Source organism: Hyla sarda, chromosome 3 (genome assembly GCF_029499605.1).
Source record: "Hyla sarda isolate aHylSar1 chromosome 3, aHylSar1.hap1, whole genome shotgun sequence".
Lineage (NCBI taxonomy): Eukaryota > Metazoa > Chordata > Amphibia > Anura > Hylidae > Hyla > Hyla sarda.
Window position 1 is genome coordinate 111,763,783 of NC_079191.1, and position 23,922 is coordinate 111,787,704.

Genomic DNA, 23,922 nt, shown 5'->3' on the forward strand with positions numbered 1-23,922 from the left:
CCACGCATATCGTCTCGGATAGAGGCGTTCAATTTGTGTCTAAATTCTGGAGGGCCCTCTGTAATCAGCTCAAAATCAAGTTAAATTTCTCATCTTCTTATCATCCCCAATCCAATGGGCAAGTAGAAAGAATTAATCAGGTTCTGGGTGATTATTTGCAACATTTTGTTTCCTCCCGCCAGGATGACTGGGCAGATCTTCTACCATGGGCCGAATTCTCGTACAATTTCAGAGTCTCCGAATCTTCTGCTGAATCCCTATTCTTCGTGGTGTACGGCCGTCACCCTCTTCCCCCCCCTTCCCACTCCCATGCCCTCTGGTCTGCCCGCTGTTGATGAGGTGACTCGGGACCTCTCCACCATATGGAAAGAGACTCAAAATTCTCTCTTACAGGCTTCATCCCGGATGAAAAAACATGCCGATAAGAAAAGAAGAATTCCCCCCATTTTTTCTCCCGGAGACAAAGTATGGCTCTCCGCCAAGTATGTCCGCTTTCGTGTCCCCAGTTATAAACTGGGACCACGTTATCTTGGTCCTTTCAAAATCCAGTGCCAGATCAACCCTGTCTCTTACAAACTCCTTCTTCCTCCTTCTCTCCGTATTCCCAATGCTTTCCATGTCTCTCTCCTTAAACCACTCATCCTTAACCGTTTCTCTCCCAAAGTTGTTTCTCCCACTCCAGTTTCTGGGTCCTCTGACGTTTTTTCTGTGAAAGAAATCCTGGCATCCAAGACGGTCAGAGGTAAAAACATTTTTTTTGGTAGATTGGGAGAATTGCGGCCCAGAGGAGAGATCATGGGAACCTGAGGACAACATCCTGGACAAAAATCTTATCCTCAAATTCTCAGGTTCCAAAAAGAGGGGGAGACCCAAAGGGGGGGGGGGGCACTATTACGCTGAGCGCTCCGGGTCCCTGCTCCTCCCCCGAGCGCTCACAGCGTGCTCTTATTCGCAGCGCCCCGGTCAGACCTGCCGACCGGGTGCGCTGCGATAATGCTTCCAGTCGGGATGCGATTCGCGATGCGGGACGCGCCCGCTCGCGATGCGCATCCCGACTCGCTTACCAGACCCGTTCCCCTTCTGTGCTGACCCGGCACCTTAGGGCGCGCGGGCGCCGGGTCCTTGCGATTTAAAGGGCCAGTGCGCCACTGATTGGCGCATGAGGTTTTAATCAGTACTTTCACCTGTGCACTTCCCTACTTATACCTCACTTCCCCTGCACTCCCTCGCCGGATCTTGTTGCCATTGTGCCAGTGAAAGCGTTTCCTTGTGTGTTCCTAGCCTGTGTTCCAGACCTCCTGCCGTTGCCCCTGACTACGATCCTTTCTGCCTGCCCTGACCTTCTGCTACGTCCGACCTTGCTCTTGTCTACTCCCTTGTACAGCGCTTATCTCAGCAGTCAGAGAGGTTGAGCCGTTGCCGGTGAATACGACCTGGTTGCTACCGCTGCTGCAAGACCATCCCGCTTTGCGGCGGGCTCTGGTGAATACCAGTAGCAACTTAGAACCGATCCACCGACACGGTCCACGCCAATCACTCTCTGGCACAGAGGATCCACCTCCAGCCAGCCGAATCGTGACACTATTCCACACATCCGGTCACACCTTCCAAAGACCTCCTGTCCCACACATCCGGTCACACCTTCCACAGACCTCCTGTCCACCACATCCGGTCTCACCTTCCACAGACCTCCTGTCCCACACATCCGGTCACACCTTCCACAGACCTCCTGTCCCCCACATCCGGTCACACCTTCCACAGACCTCCTGTCCCACACATCCGGTCACACCTTCCACAGACCTCCTGTCCCACACATCTGATCACACTTTCCACAGACCTCCTGTCCAACACATCCGGTCACACCTTCCACAGACCTCCTGTCCCACACATCCGGTCACACCTTCCACAGAACTCCTGTCCCACACATCCGGTCACACCTTCCACTGACCTCCTGTCCCAAACATCCGGTCACACCTTCCACAGACCTCCTGTCCCACACATCCGATCACACCTTCCACAGACCTCCTGTCCCACACATCCGGTCACACCTTCCACAGACCTCCTATCCCACACTACATGGCAATAGAGCATGACCCAGCACCCTGGTTTTCCTGCAGCTGCTCTATTACTCCTGTGGCTTATACAAGTGTACGTCTGTAATATCTCTCTAAGGGTACAAGCACACATACATAATTTTCTGCAGATATTTTGCATCAGAAAATCTGCACCAGATTATGTATGTGTGAAAACGCCCTAAGGCTGTTGTAATGTGATTCTCCATCACTGCATCCATTGCTAAAAACAAGAGCTAGGGAGACAGAGCAAGATTCTGTGTCTCCTAATAAATAGCTGGCAGCACAGAGGACCATGGATGTTACGCCGAGCGCTCCGGGTCCCCCCTCCTCCCCGGAGCGCTCGCGGCGTTCACCTTCTCGCAGCGCTCCGGTCAGACCCGCTGACCCGGTGCGCTGCATCAATGTCACCGGCGGGAACGCGACCCGCGTAGCGGGACGCGCCTGCTCGCGGCTCGCGTCCCAGTCACCTCACCTCTCCTGCCCCAGTGACACAGAGGATCCACCACCAGTATCCTCACAGTATCCGGACCCTGACAATGGATTTGTACAGCAGTGTAAAATTATGATCAAAAGAGAAAGTAATTTAGGAAAATAATTATGATGCACATGTCTGCACTATAATCATTTTTCTTTATAATTGAAGGTAAGCTTTCAATGAACGAAGAGGCATACAATACTGTATTGTGTTGCAGCTCGCTGTAGTACAGGAGCAGAAGTTCAGGGATCAACAGGATTTTCTGCCCTTGTTTGTAGTGTCAAATCCCCACCAAATGCAGAAAATTTACTGCAGATTCTCTGATACAGAAAACCCACAGCATTTCTACTACATGTGGCCCTACCTTAATATTTCCCAATTCTTCTCTTAGCAGAGACCATTGTAATAACATACTTAATGTTATTTTACCTCACCTGTCAATGGTTTGAATATCACGGCAAATGATTATGTACAAAATTTTTAGGGATATGTATAGATTGTATTGGATTAGAAAAACATGACCACTTCCTTTCTGAAACAGTACCACATCTGTAGCCTATGAACATGTATGGCACTGATTTTGGATGAAAGTGGTCATGTTTTTCTAACCCTGCATGCACCTCTATAAAGGCATTCTAAATCTTTTTTTGTCTATTTTATAACTTTTAGTTTTATGTTAAATAGTTACTATGTAATACGTACAGTATGTAGCTGGGAAAATGCAGTTAAGTGTACAGAAATCTATTCAAACACATGTCTGTCACAGACGATTCTCCAGATCCCTTCTCTCTCTTTGTGGCATGTCACAAAGTGCCTCGAGAGGTCATCCCAGGTTGCTACAAAATATGGCTTGTTCACTCATTAGTTGCCTGAGTATAATGTTTGTCTGGTCTTGACCCTCTGTTCCTGGTACATGCCTTTACCATAACCCTTGCTTTTTCTGCCTGGTATTTGTTTTTTTCTGTTTGACCTTGTTATCTATGATAACCGAATTGACTGACTTGACCTTGGCCTACTTTATAATTCCCTTCTATTACCTTACCTGGGACTTGTAGTACTAATTCTGTTCCTGTTCCTGGACCAGTCCTAAGGCCATGTTCTGGTCCTGTTACCTCATCCATGCCCTGTTGTCGCTACAGCATCCGTCTACCAGCTGATGACTACTCTGGGGATACCTTACAGCAAGATTACAAACTCCTTGGGGTTAAGGGTAAAGTCCAGGGCTTTCTTAGAAATCACACCTCAGTTTAACCAGTACCAAAACCATTTGCAGCCTTGGAATCGGTCACCTTAGCCTTGCGAAGTGTGATAATGTCTAAGTATAGTAAGTTCTCAAACATTCTTGAAACATCTTCAGATAAGCAAACCCAGAGCACAGTAAAGATTACTTACAATGCATCATATTGGACTCCTGAAAATCTGGATCCTCCTTGTCCACATTTTGTGGGTTGTCTGTAATTCGCAAAATGTTTTCATCCAGATACCAGCTCTTGTTCTCATCAAATACAGTTGGCATAATAAATAAATTGCGGTCAACATCCGTCTGTAAGCAGAATGAAAGAAGCGATAGGCTTAGCTGTGAATGATGCATGAGGTACAAGGGATATAGAATTAGAAGTCATATATGGGGGGATTTATCAAAACCTGTGTAGAGGAAAAGTTGTGCAGTTGCCCATAGCAACCAGTCAGTTTGCTTCTTTCATTTTTAAAATGAAAAATGAAAGAAACAATCTGATTTGTTGCTATGGGCAACGGCACAACTCTTCCAATCTCCTCCTATGTTTTAGTTGTTTAATAAGTTGTATTTGTTCACATAAGTATTATTAAAGCTCTATTTACATCATATAGTTTACTACACTTTTGTGTCGGACTAACAAAATGTATACAATTGTGAAACAGATAAAATGTACTCGCTAGCTTCTTTCAGGTATTCTGATGTATACTAGCAACAGAGCCCAGAAACATGATGTGAATGGGGCTTTATTTGGGAAGTGTTGATGACAGATTGAACCCATTGCTGTATTATTATTACTTAATATAATACATGAGATAAGGGATAAGCTAATTTTTGTGTATAAGTCATCCACTAAGATTCATTGGGTTAGTCAGTTTCCAAGATTTCAGATTCACAGGGAATAATATATAGTTCTCCATTTTTTGATCTTAGCATTAGAAATACATCATAAAAGCATAATAATCATTAATAGGAGTTATAAAAAGAAATGGTAGGACTTGCCGGTTTGCCCTGACTCAGGCTCAAACACACTAGCAAAGGACCCACAAGCCCAGAATAAGGATCTCGGACCACATCAACCGATGAGTAGTACAGCCATGGTATGCAGTTTATGTCATGTAAGGCTGGTCCCACTCTGTATGGTACGTGCCATTCATATGTGAAGGTATCTCCTGGCTCTACACGATTAGCCTCAGACACTTGATCTGGTTCTTCAGTCGTAAGATTCGCTAGAAGATTTAAAATGAGTTAATATCCTATATAATAATCTTTTTTTTTATAGCGGTTAAAATCTTGTGATTCACCATTTATGTATCATGCTGATAAAAACATTAAGCTACAAACCAAACCTTTTGACCAATTTTGTATTAGAATTAGGTACCGTATTTATCGGCGTATAACACGCACTTTTTAGGCTAAAATTTTTAGCCTAAAGTCTGTGTGCGTGTTATGCGCCGATACACCCCCAGGAAAGGCAGGGGGAGAGAGGCCATCGCTGCCCGCTTCTCTCCCCCTGCCTTTCCTGGGGTCTAGAGCGCTGCTGTCGGCCCTTTTCACCCCCTGGTTATCGGCGCCGCTGCCCATTCTGTCCCCCTGACTATCGGTGCCGGCGCCGATAGCCAGGGAGAGAGAAGCGGCGCCGACAGCCAGGGGGAGAGAAGGGGCAGCGGCACCCATTGCCGGCGCCACTGCCCGTTGCCTCCCCCCATCCCCGGTGGCATAATTACCTGAGTCGGGTCCGCGCTGCTCCAGGCCTCCGTTGTGCGTCCCCGGCGTCATTGCTATGCGCTGAACGGCGCGGCGCATGACGTCAGAGTGCCGCGCCGTGCATAGCAACGACGCTGGGGATGCACGACGGAGGCCTGGAGCAGCGCGGACCCGACTCAGGTAATTATGCCACCGGGGATGGGGGGAGGCAACGGGGCAGCGGTGCCGGCAATGGGTGCCGCTGCCCCTTCTCTCCCCCTGGCTGTCGGCGCCGCTTCTCTCTCCCTGGCTCTCTCCCTGGCTCTCCCTGGCGCCGATAACCAGGGGGTGAGAAGGGCCGGCAGCAGCGCTCTAGACCCCAGGAAAGGCAGGGGGAGAGAAGCGGGCAGTGACGGCCTCTCTCCCCCTGCCTTTCCTGGGGGTATATCGGGGTATACACGCGCACACACGCACCCTCATTTTATCATCGATATTTGGGTAAAAAACTTTTTTTACTCAAATATCCTTGGTAAAATGAGGGTGCGTGTTATAGGCCGGTGCGTGGTATACCCCGATAAATATGGTAAGTTCTTTAAAAGGACCTGTGCTCAGTGTAAAAATTTTATTTTTGATACTATTTTGTAGCCTTCGGTGCCATGATTCCAACAGTGTATTTTCTTTTTACCAAACACCATGTTCCCAAGATTTTATTATTTGGTCAACTATCTGCACTGTTTCCTAAATAATCAGGTGGGCATGAACTCAGGTGGGCGTGATTAGGAGGCTGTGGGGTGTATATCAGGCTCAGTAGGTTGTGAATATGAAGCTGAAGGGGTTGAACTATGCTCAAGGAATGTGAATACAAGGATATAGGGTAAAAATATAAGGCTGAGGGGGTCAGCTGAGCAAGCTTGCTTAGGGGGTGTAAATCAGACTCAGAGAGTGTTAAAATACTGCTGTAGTGGTGTCAATCAGGCTCAGGAAGTGTGCATATAAAGCAGAGGGATGTGAAACTGGATCAGGGGATATGAGGCAAAGGGGTCATGATTCAGACATATTGGGTATGATTATGAGGTGGAGGGGGATTGAATGACTCAAAAAGTGTGAATATGAGGCTGAGGAGGTCATGAATCAAACACAGATGATGTGAATATGAGGCTGAGGAGGTCACGAATCAGGCTCAGAGGATGTGAATATGAGGCTGAGGAGGTCATGAATCAGGCTCAGAGGATGTGAATATGAGGCTGAGGAGGTCATGAATCAGGCTCAGAGGATGTGAATATGAGGCTGAGGAGGTCATGAATCAGGCTCAGAGGATGTGAATATGAGGCTGAGGAGGTCATGAATCAGGCTCAGAGGATGTGAATATGAGCCTGAGGAGGTCATGAATCAGGCTCAGAGCATGTGAATATGAGGCTGAGGAGGTCATGAATCAGGCTCAGAGGATGTGAATATGAGGCTTACATTGTGTAGAGGAGGGGAGAGTCTGAGATGTCTGTCCTGCCGATGCTGAAGAGATGAGTTTTGTCTGGAAGAAGTTGTCATGGTGGTCTGGACCAGACGGAGAAGAAAAGTAAACAGAGCGACTGTGATCAGAGAAGACGTCACCTGTGAGTTACTGAATGTAACTGTAATCACTTATATACTATACAGATCCTGCGTACAGATGGTATTTACCACTATATGGTCAATATATGTGGACATATTAGTCATTTGTATACTTGGTTTTACTTATTACCAATATAGTGGTATTAGTCAGTGGTGGTTAGTGATGGTCATGGTGTGGCAGTAAAATATGTCCCTTGTACGTTACTGGTAACATACAAAACTGTCAGTGTGGACCTGTGCCTTTATTTCATTTCGTTTGGAGGTGCTGGTCATTTATGCTTTTTGTACTGGTATTACTGATAATATTGTTCTCAGTATTGGTTTTGGTCAGTAACACCATTATGGTAATATTCCTCGTTGTATACTGGTATTATTGGTAATATTGGTCTCAGTATGCAGAATTTGACCAGTAACACCATTATAGTAATATGTATGGTGGTAATATTTCCTCCTTGTATACTGGTATAATTGATAATACTTGTCTCTCTATACAAGATTTGGTCAGTAACAGTATGATGGTAATATGTATGGCGATAATATTCCTCGTTGCATACTGGTATTATTGGTAATATTGGTCTCAGTATACAGTGGTCCCTCAACATACGATGGTAATCCGTTCCAAACGAGCCATCGTTTGTCGAATCCATCGTATGTTGAGGGATTCGTGCAATGTAAAAAAGTAAAGTCATACTCACCTGTCCCCGCTGCTCCGGACTGCGTCCTGCCGCTCCCGATGGTGTCCCCGCCGCTCCCGATGGTGTCTCCAGGCCACCGCTGGGCTCTCCTGGTCTTCTCCGGTCCTCTGCTGGGCTCTCCTGGTCTTCTACGGTCCTCCGCTGGCTTCTCTGGTCCTCCGCTGTCATCCGCAAGGCCTTACTGGGCCTACGTAGCGACGTCATTAAAGATGACGGGACGGCGTGCGCAGCAACGTATTGACGTCACGGAGAGGGCCGAGAAGACACCGCAGGACCAGCGCTGGACCCGAAGGGCACCCCGGAGCATCGTGGAGGGGTAAGTAATACTCGCCGCACCACACAGGGAACATTAAGCTGCTATCCTGCAGCAGCTTAAGCATTTTGCGCTGCCGGATAGCACTTAATGCGATGGCCCCGACATAAAAAAGAATCGTATGTCGATGCTGACATCGACATGAGATGGCCTCTGAGAGGCCATCGTATGTCGATTTGATCATATGTCGGGGGCGTCGTATGTCGGGGGGTCACTGTACTGGATTTGGTCAGTAATAGTATAATGGTAATATGGATGGTAATATTTTTTTGGTAATATTATAAATAAAGCAAGCATTGATTTTTACCTGCATATCCCGAGTGCTGGACAACCTTCTTTCTTCTAATAGTGCACATAGCCGAGGGCGGGATCGGCATAGGTGATGCAGTGAGACCATAAGGAAGTGAGCGGTGTATACCTACACACTCTTACTTGTATTAATGGTCTCAGTATACAGATTTGGTCAGTAACAGCAATATGATGGCAACATCTATGGTGACATTTGCTTGTTGTATACTTTAGTTTTTTGGTAACTGTATGAAATTTTTTTAGAGGTACTATCTCATGAATAGAAAATTGTTACATATATACAGGGTGGGCCATTTATATGGATACCTTAATAAAATGAGAATGGTTGGTGATATTAACTTCCTGTTTGTGGCACATTAGTATATATGAGGGGGAAAACTTTTCAAGATGGGTGGTGACTAGAGATGAGTGAACTTTTCAAAAATTTGATTCGGCCGGTTCGCCGAATTTCCCAAAAAAGTTTGTTTCAATCCGAATTTTTTTGTGGCTAATCTATATTAAAAAAGGCTATTTCTAGCCTACGGACAGCCTCAATAGGGGTATAGAACACTTTGCTGTGTTCTAAAACGCATGTGGAGTGTGCTGGGGTAGTGAAATAATACTGTTATTTAGAATAACATGCAGATTACTTGCATCGCTTTTAGAATCACTGCCGCACAGCAGCACAATGACAGAGCCTGGTGGTGGCATCAGTGTCAGGAGACCATATAGTGACTGAATGACACAGCGTGGAGGTATTTGCAGCATGAGGAGACCATATAGTGGCTGAATGGCACAGCGTGGAGGTGTTGGCAGCATGAGGACACCATGTAGAGGCTGAATGACACAGCTTGTATGAGGCTGAAGCATGAGGACACCTTATAGTGGCTGAAGGACACAGCATGGAGGTGTTGGCATCATGAAGAGACCATATAGTGGCTGAATGACACAGCGTGGAGGTGTTGGCAGCATGAGTAAGCACTAGGCCTTCACAATCCCTAAGATTAAAAGATAAATTCAGAAATTTAAACTTAAGATTTTGGATAGCGGGTGCTACCTATGATAACATTTTAATTTCCCAGGCCCAGCAGCGGCATCAGTAACCATTTATTGCCTGAATGACACAGCCTGGAATTGGCTGATGCACGAGTACACAGCAGGGCTTCACAATCCCCCCAAAAAACAAAATTTTAAAAATTTTTGAAAAAGATTTTGGATAGCGGGGGCTACCTATGATAAAATCTGAATTCCCAGACCCAGGCCCAGCAGCGGTATCAGTAAACCTTATATTGCCTGAATGACACAGCCTGGAGTTGGCTGATGCATGAGTACACACCAGGGCTTCACAATCCCTAAGAAAAAACACAACAATTTTTGAAATTTTTGAAAAAGATTTTGGATAGCAGGTGCTACCTATGAGAAAATTTTAAATTCCCAGACCCAGGCCCAGCAGCGGCATCAGTAAACCATATATTGCCTGAATGACACAGCATGGAGTTGGCTGATGCACGAGTACACAGCAGGGCTTCACAATCCCCCCCAAAAAACACAAAATTTTTTGAAATTTTTGAAAAAGATTTTGGATAGCGGGTGCTACCTATGAGAAAATGTGAAATTCCAAGACCTAGGCCCAGCAGCGCCATCAGTAAACCATATATTGCCTGAATAACACAGCCTGGAGTTGGCTGATGCATGAGGAGACCATTGAAATGTCTGATTTTTTTTATTTGAAATTTAAATCCAACTTTGACTGTCCCGGACCCCAGCGTGTGGGTACGAAGGACCAAATATAACAAGCCCCCACAGCAGCATCAGTAAACCATATATTGCCTGAATGACACAGCCTGGAGTGTGCTGATTCATGAGTACACACCAGGGCTTCACAATCCCTAAGAACAACCATTTTTGAAATTTTTGAAGAAGATTTAGGACATCCTTGAGGTGGCTGAAGCAATGGGAAGCCATTATGGCTCACATACATAGGAAATAGGTCCATCCAAAAAAGCAACAAGTAAATGCTTCGAGGATTTTAATTATTTAACTCAAGGTCACCTAATAGCAGATTCTAGACTATACGGTGTCTGAATGACACAGCCTGGAGTTGGCTGATGCATGAGTACACACCAGGGATTCACAATCACCCCCCCCCCCCCCCCCCAAAAAAAAAAAACAAAGAAAAAAAACACAACAATTGTAGAAATTTATGAAGAAGACTTTTGGATAGTGGGTGCTACCAGGGCTTCACAATCCCCCCAAAAAACACAACGATTTTAGAAATTTTTGAAAAAGATTTTGGATAGTGGGTGCTACCTATGAGAAAATTAAAAATTCCCAGACCAAGGCCCATCAGCGCCATCAGTAAACCATATATTGCCTGAATGACAGCCTGGAGTTGGCTGATGCATGAGGACACCATTGAAATGTCTGATTTTTTTATTTGAAATTTAAATCAAACATTGAGTGTCCCGGACCACAGTGTGTTGGTACGAAGGATCAAATCCAACAAGCCCCCACAGGACTCATGTGGGCTTGAGATGTGGGCGCATCGTCTCCATTGCCCTGACCGGCCTTTTTTTTTTTTTTTTTGTACCTTTGTTTAAGAACAAGCGCATATCCAAGAGTCCAGAGGACTCTATAATGCAGGACAGTGGACCACAAAAAGACATTCTTCTCTAAAGTAATGTTTTCTGAAATAAAGATGTAGAGTTCATCCATCTCCGTATTATTTTTGAAAATTTTAATTAAAAAAATCACACACAACAAGCGTTCAATGGTGCAATGGTTATTATTCTGGAAAATTCAAGTTTATTACTGAGAAAATTATTTTTTCAAGAGGGTTTAATAAGCATGTATGTATCTTTTTCAAAAATCCTAAAATGAAAAGCCTAAGCCCAGAAGCATCATGAAGGTAAGACACAGGAGCAGTCAGGAGTAGGCATCAGCAGTACCCAAGAGGCTTTCATAACCCCTTACATTGCACGATCAATCGCGAGATCGAGCAATAACAGGTGTGTGATGTCCTCAAATGTCCAAGGCTGCACGCGCGCTACACTGAACGGACCAGCGTGTGTCTATCCTTCACCGACAAGTGCGGGTAACCGCTGAACCCCGTTTATGATAGGGATTGAGGATTGCAATTATTTGCCATGAAAGGAGAATTCCAAATAAGTGTCATAAGGGTCATAAGCTCGGGTTCATTAAGTCCCTGGCCTTTGTACACACCGCCTGTCTCTACTACCGATTGGATGGTTTAGTGAGGTCCTCTGATCGGCCCTTGCAGGGTAGGCGATGGCCCTGGCAGAGCGCCGAGAATTTAAAGATCATTGTGGAAATTAGCATTAAGCATGTATTAGCTACTGCTAAACTTCCAAAAATTAAAGGCCCAAGGCCAGAAGAATCAGTGAGGCAAGAAGTTCCTAACAGACAAAGGATGAGTCAGGAGCAGGCATTCGCAGTACCCAAGAGGGTTTCATGACCCCTTCACTAAAGATCAATGTTGAAATTTGCATTAAGCATGTATTTAGCTACTGCTAAACATCAAAAAATTAAAGGCCCAAGGCCAGAAGCGTCAATGAGGCAAGTAGTTACTGAAAGACACAGGATGAGTCAGGAGCAGGCATTCGCAGTACCCAAGAGGGTTTCATAATCCCTTACATTTAAAAGATCAATGTTGAAATTTGCATGAAGCATGTATTTAGCTACTGCTAAACATCCAAAAATTAAAGGCCCAAGGCCAGAAGCGTCAGTGAGGCAAGTAGTTACTGAAAGACACAGGATGAGTCAGGAGCAGGCATTCGCAGTACCCAAGAGGGTTTCATAATCCCTTACATTTAAAAGATCAATGTTGAAATTTGCATTAAGCATGTATTTAGCTACTGCTAAACATCCAAAAATTAAAGGCCCTAGGCCAGAAGCTTCAGTGAGGCAAGTAGTTCCTAAAAGACACAGGATGAGTCAGGAGCAGGCATTCGCAGTACCAAAGATGGTTTCATAACCCTAATTGATAACCCAAGAGGGTTTCATAACCATAATTGGGAAGTGTTGGTGTAGCAGCATGGTCAATCTACTCTGAGGCATCTGGCATTGGTGGCTGGAAATCCTGGCTGATCCATCCCTGATTCATCTTGACAAAGGTCAGTCTCTCCACATTTTTCGTGGACAGACGAGTTCGCCTTGGGGTGACTGTGGCCCGGCCGCACTAAACACCCGCTCTGATGGCACACTACTGGTTAGGCAGGACAGCTTTTCCAGGGCAAACTCTGCTAGTTGCGGCCATAAATCAAGTTTGGCTGCCCAGAAGTCCAGCGGATCTTCAATGTTTGTTGGCATGGCCATGTCAAGGTATGCCACCACCTGCTGGTTCAGGTCCTGCTCCATGTCTACCTGTTGCTGATGAGTTGCTTCACTATGCGGGTGAAGAAAGCTACTCATCAGCGACTGTAGACTCAGGCTGCTGCTGATTGAGCTGCTCCTGCCACCCCTCCCCAGCAGCCATGGCAGTGGAAGGTGAGTGCAGAGGGCCCACCGAGTCAGACCTGCGAGTGGATGGACCATGTCGCTGATCTGCATCGGCCAGCTGACTACGTAGGATCTCTCTGTAGTAGGTCAGTTTGTCCTTCCTCTCAGTGGGTGTAAAAAAGGCCCCCATTCTGGGATGGTAGCGAGGGTCCAATAAGGTGGAGATCCAGAAGTCATCCCGCTGACGAATTTTGACAATTCGGGGGTCACTACGAAAGCAACTGAGCATGCATTGTGTCATTTGCGCCAGTGACTCAGAGGGTCTACCTGCCTCCATCTCCACTGCATACTGCCAGGGTGTGTCTTGGTTGTCTGTCTCACCTTCCTCATAACCCTCCAGCTCCTCTGGCTGCTCCTGCTCCTCCTCTCCTGTCCGATGACTAGAAACACTGGCCATCTCATCCAACCTAAACTGTGCTCCACTCTGCCCCTCATCCTCCTCCTCCAGTTAAGCCCCCACAGGGCTCATGTAGCCTTGAGATGTAGGCGCAACGTCTCCATTGCCGTGACCAGCCATCGTTTGGAATTACGTTGTTCATGCCGTAATCCAGGCGACTTACAAATAATGTGGCTTCCTCAAAGGGCCTCAGCAAACGGCAGGTGTCACGTATGAGCTGCCACTGGTTCACATTACAGTTACACAGGGGAGTACTCCTATCTGCTTGGATCATCAAGAAATCGGTGATGGCTTTTCTTTGTTCATATAGTCTGTCCAACATATGGAGGGTGGAATTCCAACGTGTGGCAACGTCACAAATAAGACTATGTTGTGGGATACCGTTCTGATGCTGCAGCTCAAGGAAGGTGTGCTTGGCGGTGTACGAGTGGCTGAAGTGCATGCACAGTTTCCTTGCCATTTTCAGGATGTTTTGCAAATGAGGTGAAGACTTGAGGAAGTGCTTGATAACCAGATTCAACACGTATGCCATGCAGGGCGCATATTTCACACTTCCTTGTCGCAGTGCGGACACGATGTTCTTCCCGTTGTCGGTCACCATGGTTCCCAATTCCAGATTTCGTGGAGTAAGCCATACTCGGATATATTTACGAATTAATTTTAGCAGTTCCTCCCCTGTGTGACTCCGTTCGCCAAGGCAAAACATGTGAAGAACAGCTTGACACCGCCGTGCCCTACACACATGGTACTATGAAGGGCCACCGAGATTTCTACGTGCAGTAGAGGCTGAGGACACAGTGAAGGATGAGGAGGTGGAGTCGCACACTAACACAGGACCAATTGCCTGAGAGCGAGAGCGTGGAAGAGGAAGCGGTGGGACCTGTCCAAGTTGCTGTTGTGGCTGTGCAGAAACCACATTTACCAAGTGTGCCGTAAAAGATAAGTATTGTCCCTGCCCATAGTTACTGCTCCACACGTCAGTGCTGCCGTGCACTTTTGAACACACCGACAGGCTCAAGGACTGGCCCACCTTCTCTTGTACAAACTTATGCAGGGCTGGTACTGCCTTCTTTGCAAAGAAATGACGGCTTGGGACTCTCCACCTCGGCTTGGCACAAGCCATCAATTCTCTGAAAGGAGTCCAACACTTGAAAAGGGAGGGACTGCAGCACCAGCAACTTGGACAGGAGCACATTCAACTTCTGCGCCGTTGGATGAGTGAGCGCATACTGTTGTCTCTTGGACATGGCTTCACCGATGGATTGTTGGCGGAATGGCTGACTAAAAACGTGAGAAGCGTGAGAAGCAGGAGCAACAGAAGGAGGGTTTAACACACAGCTCCCTTCGGCTGAGGTGCTGGAGCCTTGGCTGGATGAAGGAGGGAGCGGATGGCCACTGGGTGATGCTGCAGGCTGGACCACTACATCGGAGCCATGGTTCTCCCAGGCCGCTTTATGGTGGCGAAGCATGTGTTGATGCAGGGCCGTGGTGCCGACATTGGGACCCTGGCCACGCTTCACCTTCTGCCAACATATCTTGCATGTGGCTACGTGAACCTCCTCTGCATGCCTGATGAAATACTGCCACACCACCGAGTAGCTGATTTTCCCACCAACAGTCCACACTAAAACACCAGCCGGGGAGTACTATTGTTTGGACTTTCACAGTATGTAGGCCCTTGACAGATTAACAGGTACAAAATGGTGCAATACTTGGACGTACGTATGCGGTATGCAGTGATGAGGGCAGTAATATGCGCAACTATACGCAGAAAAAAATCTGTACTTTTGTAAAACACCAGCCGGTGAATACTATTGTTTGGAATTTCACAGTATGTAAGCCCTTGAGAGATTAACAGGTACAAAATGATACACTACATGGATGTACGTATGCGGTATGCACTGATGAGGGCAGACATATGCGCAAAAATACGCAGAAAAAAATCATTATTTTTGTAAAACACCAGCCGGTGAGCACTGTTGTTTGGACTTTCACAGTATGTATGCCCTTGACATATTAACAGGTACAAAATGTTACAATGCTTTCATTTACGTATGCGGTATGCACTGATGAGGGCAGAAATATGCGCAACTATACGCAGAAAAAAATCTGTGTTATTGTAAGACACATGCAGGTGAATACGATTGTTTGGACTTTCACAGTATGTAGGCCCTTGACAGATTAACAGGTACAAAATGGTACACTACTTGGATGTACGTATGCGATATGCACTGATTAGGGCAGAAGTATGCGCAACTATAAGCAGAAAAAAATCTGTATTTTTTTAAAACACCAGCCGGTGAGTACTATTGTTTGAACTTTCACAGTATGTAGGCCCTTGACAGATTAACAGGTACAAAATGGTACACTACTTGGATGTACGTATGCGGTATGGACTGATGAGGGCAGTAATATGGGCAACTATACGCAGAAAAAAAATCAGCATTTTTTGTAAAACACCAGCTGGTGAGTACTATTGTTTGGACTTTCACAGTATGTAGGCCCTTGACAGATTAACAGGTACAAAATGGTACAATACTTGGATGTACGTATGCGGTATGCACTGATGAGGGCAGAAATATGCGCAACTATACGCAGAAAAAAATCTGTATTTTTGTAAAACACCAGCTGGTGAATACTATTGTTTGGACTTTCATAGTATGTAGGCCCTTGACAGATTAACAGGTACAAAATGGTACAATACTTGGATGTCTGTATGCGGTATGCACTGATGATGGCAGAAATATGCGCAAATATACGCAGAAAAACATCTGTATTTTTGCAAAACACCAGCTGGTGAATGCTATTGTTTGGACTTTCACAGTATGTAGGCCCTTGACAGATTAACAGGTACAAAATGGTACACTACTTGGATGTACGTATGCGGTATGCACTGATGAGGGCAGAAATATGCGCAACAATACACAGAAAAAAATCAGCATTTTTGTAAAACTCCAGCCGATGTGTACTATTGTTTGGACTTTCACAGTATGTATGCCCTTGACAGATTAACAGGTACACAATGGTACACTACTCGGATGTACGTATGCGGTATGCACTGATGAGGGCAGAAATATGCGCAACTATACGCAGAAAAAAATCTGTATTTTTGTAAAACACCTGCCGGTGAATACTATTGTTTGGACTTTCACAGTATGTAGGCCCTTGACAGATTAACAGGTACAAAATGGTACATTACTTGGATGTACGTATGCGGTATGCACTGATGAGGGCAGAAATATGTGCAACAATACGCAGAAAAAAATCAGTATTTTTAAAAAACACCAGCAGGTGATTACTTTTGCCAGGAGTCAGGACTTTCCCTGTATCTAGACTTGTTACAGATACAGAATAGTAGACTGCTTTGATGTAGGCATTAGTGTTGCTCGCGAATATTCGCAATGCAAATTTTATTTGCGAATATCGCATATTCGCGAATTCACGAATATTCACGAATATAGCACTATATATTCGCAATTATGAATATTCGTTTTTATGTTTTTTTTTTTTTTTCACAGTACACATCACAGTGATCATCCTTCTCTGCTTCCAGCTTGTGTGGTGTATAGAAGGCTCTAATACTACTGTGTGAGACTGGCGTGCAAATTTTTGCAGATGCGAAAATTAGCATATGGGAATTTTCGCATATGCGAATTTACGCATATGCAAATTTTTGCATATGAAAATTTTGCACATATGCAAATTTTTGCATATGCGAAAATGAAACGCAAATATTACAAATATGCGAATTTAGCGAATATATGACAAATATTCGTCCATATATTTGCGAAATATCGCAAATTCTAATATGGCCTATGCCTCTCATCACTAGTAGGCATATGGTACGCACGTATGAGGGCAGACAAATGCACTACAGTCTGCTGAAAAATAACTTATTTGTGAACAGCAGCAGAACCCAACAGTGCAGCACCAAAAAAAAAAAAAAAAAAAAAATCCAGGGATTAAACCCTAAATTGCACTCTGTCACACAATTCTGAGCAGCAGATGATTTGTGGAGCAAAAAAAAATACTGAATTGCGCTGAAAAATGAGGAGATAAGATGGTTTATAAAGTTCAGGCAGCTTGGAGATCTGTATGAGGCAGCTAACAGCTATCTGCCCCTCTCTGATGCAATGCTCAATAATGTGAATAGGAGGTTTAGCTTCTCAGTGAGAACAGCAAAGCACTCTGCACTCCGGTCTTTCCCCAATGTTGATGTGACTAGCAGTTGCAGTGTAACGCTGTGGTATTAGCAATTCTCACACACGCAGTCCCGTCCTCTCTATCTCTGAGTGCATGGATGAAATGAAGAGAGGCAAAGATGGCTGCCGATTATATAGGGCTGTGACATCACAGGGGTCAATGAATGCTGATCTCACATGTGATTCAGGGTCATCCCGTCTACCTTCATTCCCGCCGCAGTTTCCCGTATTCTTATAATCCCCTGCCCCATGTACTGACATGTGGATCGCCATTTTAGGTCTCCATTAGCCTGGAACGCTGTAAAATGGAGTTTAATGAAGCGATTTGCGCGATCGAATCATGGCGATATTCGCATTCGTTGCAAATCAAAATTTTCTGGAAATTTGTAACGAATTCGGGTTCGTCAGCTTCGATTTGCTCATCTCTAGTGGTGACCATGGCGGCCATTTTGAAGTCGGCCATTTTGAATCCAACTTTTGTTTTTTCAATAGGAAGAGGGTCATGTGACACATCAAACTTATTGGGAATTTCACAAGAAGAACAATGATGTGCTTGGTTTTAACGTAACTTTATTCTTTCATGAGTTATTTACAAGTTTCTGACCACTTATAAAATGTGTTCAATGTGCTGCCCATTGTGTTGGTTTGTCAATGCAACCCTCTTCTCCCACTCTTCACACACTGATATCAACACCGCAGGAGAAATGCTAGCACAGGCTTCCAGTATCCGTAGTTTCAGGTGCTGCATCTCGTATCTTCACAGCATAGACAATTGCCTTCAGATGACCCCAAAGATAAAAGTCTAAGGGGGTCAGATCGGGAGACCTCGGGGGCCATTCAACTGGCCCACAATGACCAATCCACTTTCCAGGAAACTGTTCATCTAGGAATGCTTGGACCTGACACCCATAATGTGGTGGTGCACCATCTTGCTGGAAAAACTCAGGGAACATGCCAGCTTTAGTGCATAAAGAGGGAAACACATCATCATGTAGCAATTTCGCTTATTTAGTGGCCTTGAGGTTTCCATTGATGAAGAATGGCCCCACTATATCTGTACCCCATATACTACACCATACCATCAATTTTTGTGGTCCAACATTCTTGGAAGGCTCTATCCAATGTGGGTTAGTGTCAGATCAATAGCGGTGGTTTTGTTTGTTAACTTCACCATTCACATAAAAGTTTGCCTCATCACTGAACAAAATCATAAACTGAGGGTCCCGTTCCAATTTTTGTTTTGCCCATTCTGCAGCACCTGAAACTACAGATACTGGAAGCCTGTGCTAGCATTTCTCCTGTGGTATTGCTATCAGTGTGTGAAGAGTGGGAGAAGAGGGTTGCATTGACAATCCAACACAATGGGCAGCACATTGAACACATTTTATAAGTGGTCAGAAACTTGTAAATAACTCATGAAAGAATAAAGTTACGTTAAAACCAAGCATATCAATTTTTTTCTTGTGAAATTCCCAATATGTTTGATGCGTCACATGATCCTTTTCCTATTGAAAAAACTAAAGTTGGATTCAAAAGGGCCAACTTCAAAATGGCCACCATGGTCACCACCCACCTGGAAAAGTTTCCCCCCTCACATATACTAATGTGCCACAAACAGGAATGTCAGGATCCGGACTGGAATGCAGAGAGGACACTGGAGGTGGATCCTCTGTGTCAGTGGGGTGATGGCGTGGGCCGTACCAGGGGAACGGAATCTAAGGGGTTACTGGTTTTCACCAGAGCCCGCCGCAAAATGGGATGGACTTGCAGCGGCAGGTAAAACCCAGGTCGTTCCAACCGATAGCGACTCAACCCCACTGACAGCTGAGACAGGCGCGGTACACAGGGACAAGGAAAGAGCAAGGTCGGACGTAGCAGAAGGTCAGGGCAGGCAGCAAAGGGTCGTAGTCAGGGGCAACGGCAAGGGTCTGGATACACAGGCTTGGGATGCACAAAACACTTTCTCAGGGCACTAGGGCAACAAGATCCGGCGAGGACAGGAAGGGGAAGTGGGTTTATATAGGAATTGAAGTGATACACTTGATTGGGCCAGGCACCAATTAGTGGTGCACTGGCCCTTTAAATTTCAGAGAGCCGGTGCGCGCGCCCTAGAGAGCGGGGCCACGCGCACCAGGATGGGACAGAAGGAGGACGGGGCAGGTAAGCAGAACGGGATGCGACCCGCGGGCAGGCAAGTCCTGCCGCGCGGATCGCATCCCCGCCGGGGGATTCAGAGCAGCGCTCCCGGTCAGCGAGTCTGACCGGGGCGCTACTAACAGGAGATGAACGCCGCGAGCGCTCCAGGGAGGAGCAGGGACCCAGAGCGCTTGGCATAATAGTACCCCCCCCCCCCTTAGGTCTCCCCCTCTTTTTGGAGCCCTGGAATCTGCGGACAAGCTCCTTGTCGAGAATGTTGCCCTCAGGGTCCCAGGACCTCTCTTCAGGGCCACAATTCTCCCAATCAAATCCGGACGATCTTGGAGGCAAGGATCTCTTTGACAGCGAAGACATCAGAGGAGCCAGAAACAGGAGAGGGAACAGTAACCTTGGGAGAAAAGCGGTTAAGCACAAGAGGTTTGCGAAGAGACACATGGAAAGAGTTAGGAATGCGAAGAGAAGAAGGAATATGAATTTTATAAAAGACAGAATTCATTTGATTCTTGATTTTAAAAGGACCGAGGTAGCGAGGACCCAACTTGTAGCTAGGGACACAAAAGCGTATGTATGAGAGCCACACTTTGTCCCCAGGGAGAATGACAGGAGGAGTTCTTCTCTTTTTATCTGCATGTCTCTTCATACGAGACGAGGCCAGTAGGAGCGACTTTTGAGTCTCCTTCCAGATAGCGGAGAAGTCCCGGATTACTTCATCCACAGCAGGAACTCCAGAAGAAGTGGGAATGGAGAGGGGGGGGGGGCAGAGGGTGACGGCCGTAAACCACAAAGAATGGGGATTTGGCAGAGGTTTCAGAATTTTTTAAATTGTACGAGAATTCAGCCCAGGGCAGAAGGTCGACCCAATCATCTTGGCGGGAGGAGACGAAATGTCGCAAGTAGTCACCAAGCATCTGGTTTACTTTCTTCACTTGTCCATTGGATTGGGGGTGATAGGAGGACGAGAAATTTAATTTGATCTTTGATTACAGAGAGCTCTCCAAAATTTTGACACAAATTGAACGCCTCTATCCGAGACGATATGCGTGGGAAGCCCGTGAAAACGAAAAATCGGCAGAAAAAATTGCTTCGCCAACTGTGGCGCAGAAGGAAGGCCTGGAAGCGGAATGAAGTGGGCCATTTTGGAAAAACAATCAACGACCACCCAGATAACGGTGTTGCCATGGGATACGGGAAGATCTGTAATGAAATTCATGGCAATTTGGGACAATGGTTGCTCAGGGACGGGCAAAGGATGGAGGAGTCCAGCAGGCTTCTGGCGAGGGGTTTTATCCCGGGCACAAATAGTACAGGCCGAAACTAAATCAGTAACGTCACTCTCAAGTGTAGGCCACCAATACAGACGGGAGATTAGCTGAATGGACTTTTTAATGCCAGCATGACCAGCCAGGTGAGAAGAATGCCCCCGTTTGAGGATCCTGAGGCGAAGGCGTGGAGGAACAAAAGTCTTTCCAGGGGGGTTTGCCCCAGTGAGGCTGGAGCTGACGAGACCAGGCACTCAGGTGGTAGGATATGCTGCAGAGGGGCTTCAGACTCGGAGGCATCAGAGGAACGAGAAAGGGCGTCAGCTCTGACATTCTTGTCAGCAGGATGGAAGTGTATCTCGAAGTTGAAGCGGGCAAAATACAACGACCATCTAGCCTGGCGAGGATTCAGACACTGAGCGGACTGGAGGTAAGACAAATTCTTGTGGTCAGTGTAAATGACAATGGGGTGTTTGGAACCCTCCAATAGATGTCTCCACTCCTTGAGTGCTAACTTGATGGCCAGAAGTTCACGATTTCCAATAGAGTAGTTCTTTTCTGCCGGAGAGAAAGTCTTTGAGAAAAAAACACAAGTAATGTTACGTCCGGTAGCGTTTTTTTGCAGAAGTATGGCTCCGGCTCGACTGAGGAAGCGTCTACTTCCAGGAAGAATGGTGTCAACGGATCATGTCTGGACAGAACTGGTGCAGAGGCGAAGGCAGCTTTGAGACGATTGAAGGCCTCATCCGCTTGTGGAGGCCACGACTTTGGATTAGCATTCTTCCTGGTCAGAGCCACAATAGAGGCCACAATGGTGGAGAAGTGGGGAATAAACTGTCGATAATAGTTGGCGAATCCCAGGAAGCGTTGGATAGCACGGAGTCCAGAAGGGAGTGGCCAATCCAAAACCGCCGACATATTATCTGGATCCATTTGAAGCCCTTGGCCAAAGACCAGGTAACCTAGGAAAGGAAGACTGTTGCATTCAAAGAGACATTTTTTAAATTTAGCGTACAGGTGGTTTTCACAGAGTCTTTGGAGCACTTGACGGACATGACGACGGTGTTCCTCTAAGTTAGAGGAAAAAATCAAGATGTCATCTAAGTAGACCACAACACAGGTATACAATAAGTCCAGAAAGATCTCATTAACAAAGTCCTGGAAGACTGCAGGGGCGTTGCAGAGCCCAAAGGGCATAACTAGATATTCAAAATGTCCATCTCTGGTATTGAAAGCGGTTTTCCACTCATCACCTTTACGGATGCGAATAAGATTATACGCGCCCCTTAAGTCCAGTTTGGTGAAGATACTTGCTCCGCGTAGATGGTCAAAGAGTTCGGAGATCAAAGGCAGGGGATAGCGGTTTTTGATCGTAATCTTGTTTAAACTGCGGTAGTCAATACATGGACGTAAGGATCCATCCTTTTTAGAAACAAAGAAGAACCCCGCTCCAGCAGGGGATGAGGATTTCCGAATAAAACCTCTCTTTATATTCTCATGGATATACTCCGTCATGGCTTGAGTCTCTGGGGCTGAGAGAGGGTAAATCCTGCCACGGGGCGGAGTGGTACCAGGAAGAAGGTCAATGGGACAATCATAAGGTCTATGTGGAGGTAAGACCTCTGCTTGCTTTTTGCAGAACACATCTGAAAAGTCCTGGTAAGCCTTTGGAAGGCCTGGTAAAGAAGAAGCCTCAGGGGTTTGACTAGTGGAAGCAGATGTGAGACATCGCTTGTGACAAGAAGGACCCCAACTTTTGATCTCCCCGGTGGTCCAGTCGAGGGTAGGAGCATGACGCTGGAGCCACGGCAAGCCAAGAAGAACTTCAGAGGTGCAGTTAGGCAGATCGAAAAATTCAATTTTTTTCATGGTGAAGTCCAATGCTCATGGGCAGGGGTTCAGTGCGGTAGCGCACAAAGCAGTCCAATTTCTCTTCATTTACTGAAGAGATAAAGAGCGGCTTGATGAGACGGGTTACTGGAATACTGAACCTATTAACAAAAGAGGCCAAGATAAAATTTCCTGCAGAACCTGAGTCCAAGAAGGCCACTGCTGAGAAGGAGGAGTTGGCGGAAGGAGAAATCCGCACAGGTACAGTCAGACGTGGAGAGGCAGAATTCACACCAAGTGTCGTTTCACCCTTGTGAACTAGGTGCGTGCGTTTCTCCTGATGCGGAGGGCGGATAGGACAGTCATTTAGGAAATGTTCAGTACTAGCACAGTACAGACACAAATTCTCTTTTCGGCGGCGAGTCCTCTCTTGTAGGGTCAGGCGAGACCGATCCACTTGCATAGCCTCCTCGGCAGAAGGCACAGGAACAGATTGCAAAGGACATTGGAAGAGAGGAGCCGGGGAGAAAAAAACGCCTGGTGCGAACAAGATCCTTTTCCTGACAAAGTTCCTGGCGTCTTTCCAAGAAACGCATGTCGATGCGGGTGGCCAAATGGATTAGTTCTGACAGATTAGCAGGAATTTCTCGTGCGGCCAGGACATCTTTGATGTTACTGGATAGGCCTCTCTTGAAGGTCGCACAGAGGGCCTCATTATTCCAGGATAGCTCTGAGGCTAGGGTGCGGAACTGGATGGCGTATTCACCCACAGAAGAACTCCCTTGGACGAGGTTCAGCAAAGCAGTCTCCACTGAGGAAGCCCGGGCTAGCTCCTCAAATACACTACGTACTTCAGAGAAGAAGGACTGGATAGTAGCGGTGGCGGAATCGTTGCGGTCCCAAAGCGGTGTGGCCCATGACAAGGCCTTTCCAGACAGGAGACTGACCATGAAAGCCACCTTAGACCGTTCAGTAGGTAATTGGTCCGACATCATCTCCAGGTGTAGGGAACACTGGGACAGGAATCCACGGCACTGTTTAGAGTCCCCATCAAACTTGTCCGGTAGAAACAGGCGGAAGCTGGGAGCAGCCACTCGCTGCGGAGGAGATGCAGGAGCTGGCGGAGGAGATGGTTGCTGTAGTTGCGGCAGAAGCTGTTGCAGCATAACGGTCAGTTGAGTCAGC

General features: G+C 46.4%; 1 protein-coding gene across 1 annotated transcript in view; it reads right to left on the reverse strand.

Annotated features, from left to right (window-relative positions):
• The window catches only part of LOC130360985 (ceruloplasmin-like), a 118,154-nt gene that overhangs the window by 65,426 nt on the left and 28,806 nt on the right, over positions 1-23,922 (reverse strand). Inside the window, exons 9-10 of the mRNA XM_056563547.1 lie at positions 4,787-5,013; positions 3,943-4,093 (exon numbers count right to left, since the gene is read on the reverse strand). Coding sequence (XP_056419522.1) covers positions 3,943-4,093; positions 4,787-5,013 — 378 coding nt within the window. The remainder of the gene's footprint in view (positions 1-3,942; positions 4,094-4,786; positions 5,014-23,922) is intronic.